The 4,869-nt window shown below is 41.5% G+C and overlaps 1 protein-coding gene across 1 annotated transcript; it reads left to right on the forward strand.

Moving 5' to 3' along the window:
- Positions 1-1,678: 1,678 nt before the first annotated feature.
- On the forward strand, positions 1,679-4,020 carry LOC148096941 (uncharacterized). Its single transcript, XM_087833559.1, has 3 exons — positions 1,679-1,992; positions 2,364-2,476; positions 3,845-4,020. Exons 1-3 carry the CDS (start codon positions 1,679-1,681, stop codon positions 4,018-4,020), a joined length of 603 nt encoding a protein of 200 aa, XP_087689685.1.
- The last annotated feature ends 849 nt before the right edge of the window (positions 4,021-4,869 follow it).

The raw sequence follows: 4,869 nt of genomic DNA on the forward strand, positions 1-4,869 counted from the left end.
TTCTCGTCGCTAACTGATGAGAGGTGTCACTGTCACTTGTCCTTTCAGAGCTGAATTCCCACAATGAACTGTAATCAGAGATCAGTAGTCTCAAATTGGAGATCAGCAGTCTCAAGGAACAGATTGTTCAGCAGCAGCAGGTGTTAGGAGACAAAATAGTTCAGGTAAGATCACAAAGCAACATCTGAACTCTGGTCAGAAAACATAAATCAAATAAAACTGAAAGCAGTGATGATTTGTAAATTATCTTTGGCCTTAGTTACTTTAAAAACAATATAACTAATACAATATTTACTTTTTGGAAAACTCTTAGTAAAGAAGAAAAGGTTCTTTTTACTCTTTTTTTTTTTTTTAGATAGTGTACATTTGCCTGGACGCTACTGGTGTTCACAGTTTTTTAGATGGTGTTGCTGATAGTGTTTTCTTCCCCTCCCGCTAGAAGGAAGGTGTGTTTTTGGAGAGAGGTGGAAGGAGATGGACCAAACTGATCTACAGGCCTACTTTGGGGTTCTTATCCTTGCTGGAGTTTTCAGGTCCAAAGGGAAATTCACAGAATCCCCATGGGATGTAGAAACCGGCAGAGAACTTTTCCGTGCATCAATGACTCTGGAAAACTTCCACAAAATTTCCAGGATTAGATGCTTTGATAACCGAGACAACATACCAGCTACTGTATGTGTTCAACTTGTGTTATGTAAACTGTCCTGAATGAGTTATGTCTAATGAAGTTCAAATGAATAAAAATCAATAGTTGTGAAACATATTTCTTCATGTGTAAAGGTGTTGTGTCTTTCCACTCACTCCATTTGATTATAACTGATTTTATGGTTTTATAGCATTTTATTAAAAAAAAGAGAAGTACATTCATAAATGTGATCTAACAAAGGTAGATCACATTGCTTGTATTAGCAATGTGCAGCTCCACTGCCTTTCTACATCACATCTGCTTTTGCTGGAACAGCTGCCTGTGTTTGAAGCATAAAATGGTCAATTCAGTAATAGCTGCTTGTATATAGGTTTACAGTAAGTTAACTTTTGGTCAGCAGTATGTATATTATAAATCACAAAAAAAAATTCAATAAAGCAGTAATAAATTAAACCACACATCCAAAATAATAAGTAATCAACTCTTAAGCTGTGTTACAAAAAACAGAAAGGGCTATAAGGAGTCATTGTGTCCCAATCTGCCAACTGTGCTGCTCTTACAGAAATGATGTCACTTTTCTGTGGTTTGTTTGCATTAATTTTCTGTCAGACAATTTCAATTTGGACCTATTCTTCCAGACTTTGTGGCACAAGTTAATCTGTTTGTGGTAAACTCACATTATCCTTGAGTAACAAAATAAAGTCCAGCACAGAACCAGCACAAGCAGAAATGAAGCAGTCTAATTTTTAAAAACAAACTTAATGAAATCTGCTAATTGTGTTTACTTGACTCGTTTTTCCTTTTCATTCAGTGTTGCCAATCTGTCCTTGCTCCAGCAGCCTGCCCTCTAGAGCGATCAGACAGCCTAACCATGTGTTGACACCGAACGCGATAGACGCGACCAAAAACGCACCAGACGGCCCTAACTTGACGTGTGCAAATTCGCACCTTGACGCGTGTCCAACGCGAATTAATCGCGCGTCATGAACCGGAAATGTGGGAAGAAGTTGTGCCAGACGGTATCTTTGCAAGATGGCAGCTGTCGAGCTAGCACTTGAAGAGAGAGTCTCCCTTCTATATTTACTGTGGAGAGCAGAGCAGGGGCGTAAAGGACGTCCTTGCCGTACCTGGGTCCATCAGGTCCTGCAGAGGTGTGAGCAGTTTGGTGAGTTTCACCATTTGCTCCAGGACCTGCGCCTGGATGACGGCCACTTTCAGCGATACCACCGTCTTTCACTCGCTCAGTTTGAGGACCTGCTGTCCCACGTCAGTCCCAGCATCGCCCACCTACACACCAACTACAGGCGCTCAATCCCACCTGCTGAGCGCCTGTCCATCTGCCTGAGGTTAGTAAAAGTGTTTAATACGGTTGCCCTTTATTGATACCTGTGCTAATATATGCTAAACTATCCGTTTATACACTGCTAACATGGATGTGGTATGCTAACAGTGAATGCCGGCGGTGTTTACTGATAGCAAACTGTGGTATGGAGACGACTGTTTATAATATTTCCAGTGATACTCAAAAGGTCTCATCAAGTCCTGATTTAATTCGATTTATGCTGTTATCAGTGTTTGCAATGATAGCATGGCTACAAAATGTTTTATGTAAGTTTTTGTAATTTAAATCTGACATCACAAAAGTGTTTTGGAATTTGAATTATGTATTTTGTAACTGCAGTAACACATAATACTAATTTCAAACCATTTTGTCCAGGTTCCTTGCCACCGGGGACTCCTTTAGGACCATCACGTTCAGTTTTAGAGCTGGTGTGTCCACGGTGAGCCAGATCATCCCCCAGGTAGCGACGGCCATTTGGGATTGCAGGGGTCGGCAACCTGCATGCAGCTCTTTTGTCCTTATACTGAGGCTCCGGGTGGTTTGGGAAAATAAATTATAAGTATTTAGCTGAATTGTATTTTATTTGTGTTTAGTTCTTTTTTTAACTTGTAGTTCTAAATTGGAAGATTATTGTGATATTGACATATAAAAATAAAATTATATTATATTATTTTTTCACCGCTCAAAATAAGCGTCACACTCGTGGAAGCCGATATACCCGCCAAAACGCCGTGCATCTATCGAGACTTTCGACCCCAGGTAGGCCAGTTATGGATCTTCGGATCCACATTATGTCAGCAGCTCCACCGTGAACTATGTTAAAAACAAACACAGGTCACGCCTCACGGATGAAAGCTTACAGTCCTGCGTAAAGATGAAAGCCCCGTTTTGCAGACGCTGTGCGCAGAGGTTCGGGACCATAAGTCTTATTGTAAACATATCACGGCAGACCCGACGATGTTTGCATGAACATGCTTTTCAGCATCTCTTTATTGACCACTTTTCACACACGGTTGCTGTACGTATACAGCCGGGTGTAGCTTTGCAGCTCACAGCCCGACACATACCAACACAACAGCACAGAGAGCACAGACTTTAAGGCGGCGAGGCGTGATTGTGGGTGCCGCTCAGGTGCGTCCGCCTCCCCTGCAGCGGCGCTGCAGACCACGCCCCGCCACACACATTAACCAGGTAAAATACATATTTAGGCAGAATTTTGCAAACATCTATTTTTCCTTTTTTAGCAGCATAGTGCTTTTTTCCCAGTTATTTTTTAAAAGTCGGGTCAAGGCTCCAAAAGCCCAAAGGTAATATAAGGGTGGCGGCTCACAACAGTTTTTGTTTGCTACATGGATCATTTTAGTTCAGCTGGGTGTCTTTCCTTTTGTTATATTTCTTTAAGAGATCAAAATGTGTTAATTACATAAATAAAATGTAATTTTCTCTGTAGCACTTCATGGATTTCATAACCAACACACCTGCTCTGTGGATTCTTTTAAAAAGCAGTTAAAAACTTTTCTGTTCAAGCCTTTTGTTGATCTACGTATTTTATATTCTTTACATTATGTACATTTGATCTTTTACATTGTGTATAATGTCTATTGATTGTATTGTTTATTTTAATATTTGTGTACAGCGCTTTGTGACTGCCTGTCTGTGAAAAGCGCTTAATAAATAAACTTTACTTACTTACTTTAGTTGTTCACACAAAGCATAAATGTAAAAAAAACAATATATACAGTGTTATCTTCATTTTAGATTTCAAAAAGTATTTGCGGCTCCCAGTGTTTTCTTTTGCGTGGAAACCAGGTCCAAATGGCTCTTTGGGTGTTAAAGGTTGCTGACCCCTGGTCTAGTGGATGACTTCATGGCTGTGCCTTCAACTGGAGACTGGCGGTCCATCGCAGAGGGATTCCAGGAGCACTGGAACTTCCCTCTCTGCTGTGGAGCTCTGGATGGGAAGCACGTCCAGACGAAGGCACCCCCCAACTCAGGATCCATGTTCCACAACTACAAGGGAACTTTCTGCTAACAAGATAATGTGTTTATTCAGAGGACATCTGCAGGAGAAAGTGGAAGAGCCTCAGGGACACATACTCCAAGGAGAAGAGGAGTGGGTCTGCAGCAGGATCTGGGAGGAGATGGAAGTTCTTCGTGATCATGGGGTTTCTGGACCCCTTCCTCATCCCGCGGGAGACTAGCGGCAATATGGTGGGGACCGTGGAGAACATCCCCCCCCCCGAGGACCAGGGACAGCCCAAAGAGGCAGCAGGGGAGTCCCAGTCAGAAGGTATGTTTACAATGAATTAATGTAGGCAGTTAACTTATGCATGTTGTCATATAGGTATATATGTTATCGTTTATTAATAAACAGTATACAATGGTCCCGCTGTTCATCCGTCACTGCCTCGCTTTTTCGCAGATTTTTTTTATTGCACAGTACAGCTTTCAACAATGCGCATTGCATTCTGCAGCCTGATTGACAAATCTCCTCCATGTCGTATCTCCTGCACTTGCCAAATTTATCATGTTTGTTTTTGATAACCATCATGTCCAATAGAAAAAACAGCACAAAAAAACAGCCATAACTATGACCCTCATTCGGAAATAGACACCTGCACTGGGAGGGAAAAAGGTGCACAAAAGTGGTGAAAAAATGCAATGTGAAAAACAAAGAAAAAATGCGGCATAATAATACTTTTACGTTTTAAAAGGTTTGCACTTTGAGAATCAACTTGTGAGAACTTATGGTTATGAATATAACCCCGGTTCTCTGAGTAGCATGAGTGAGTGTCTCACTATGGGAACGCCTCCTGCATGACCTCATCAGAAGCTCAAATACCATTACGCCAGCCCTTACAGGCTGGCTAAGTGACTCCCA

The sequence above is a fragment of the Neolamprologus brichardi genome, chromosome 20 (assembly GCF_056152115.1).
Source record: "Neolamprologus brichardi isolate AB-2024 chromosome 20, ASM5615211v1, whole genome shotgun sequence".
Lineage (NCBI taxonomy): Eukaryota > Metazoa > Chordata > Actinopteri > Cichliformes > Cichlidae > Neolamprologus > Neolamprologus brichardi.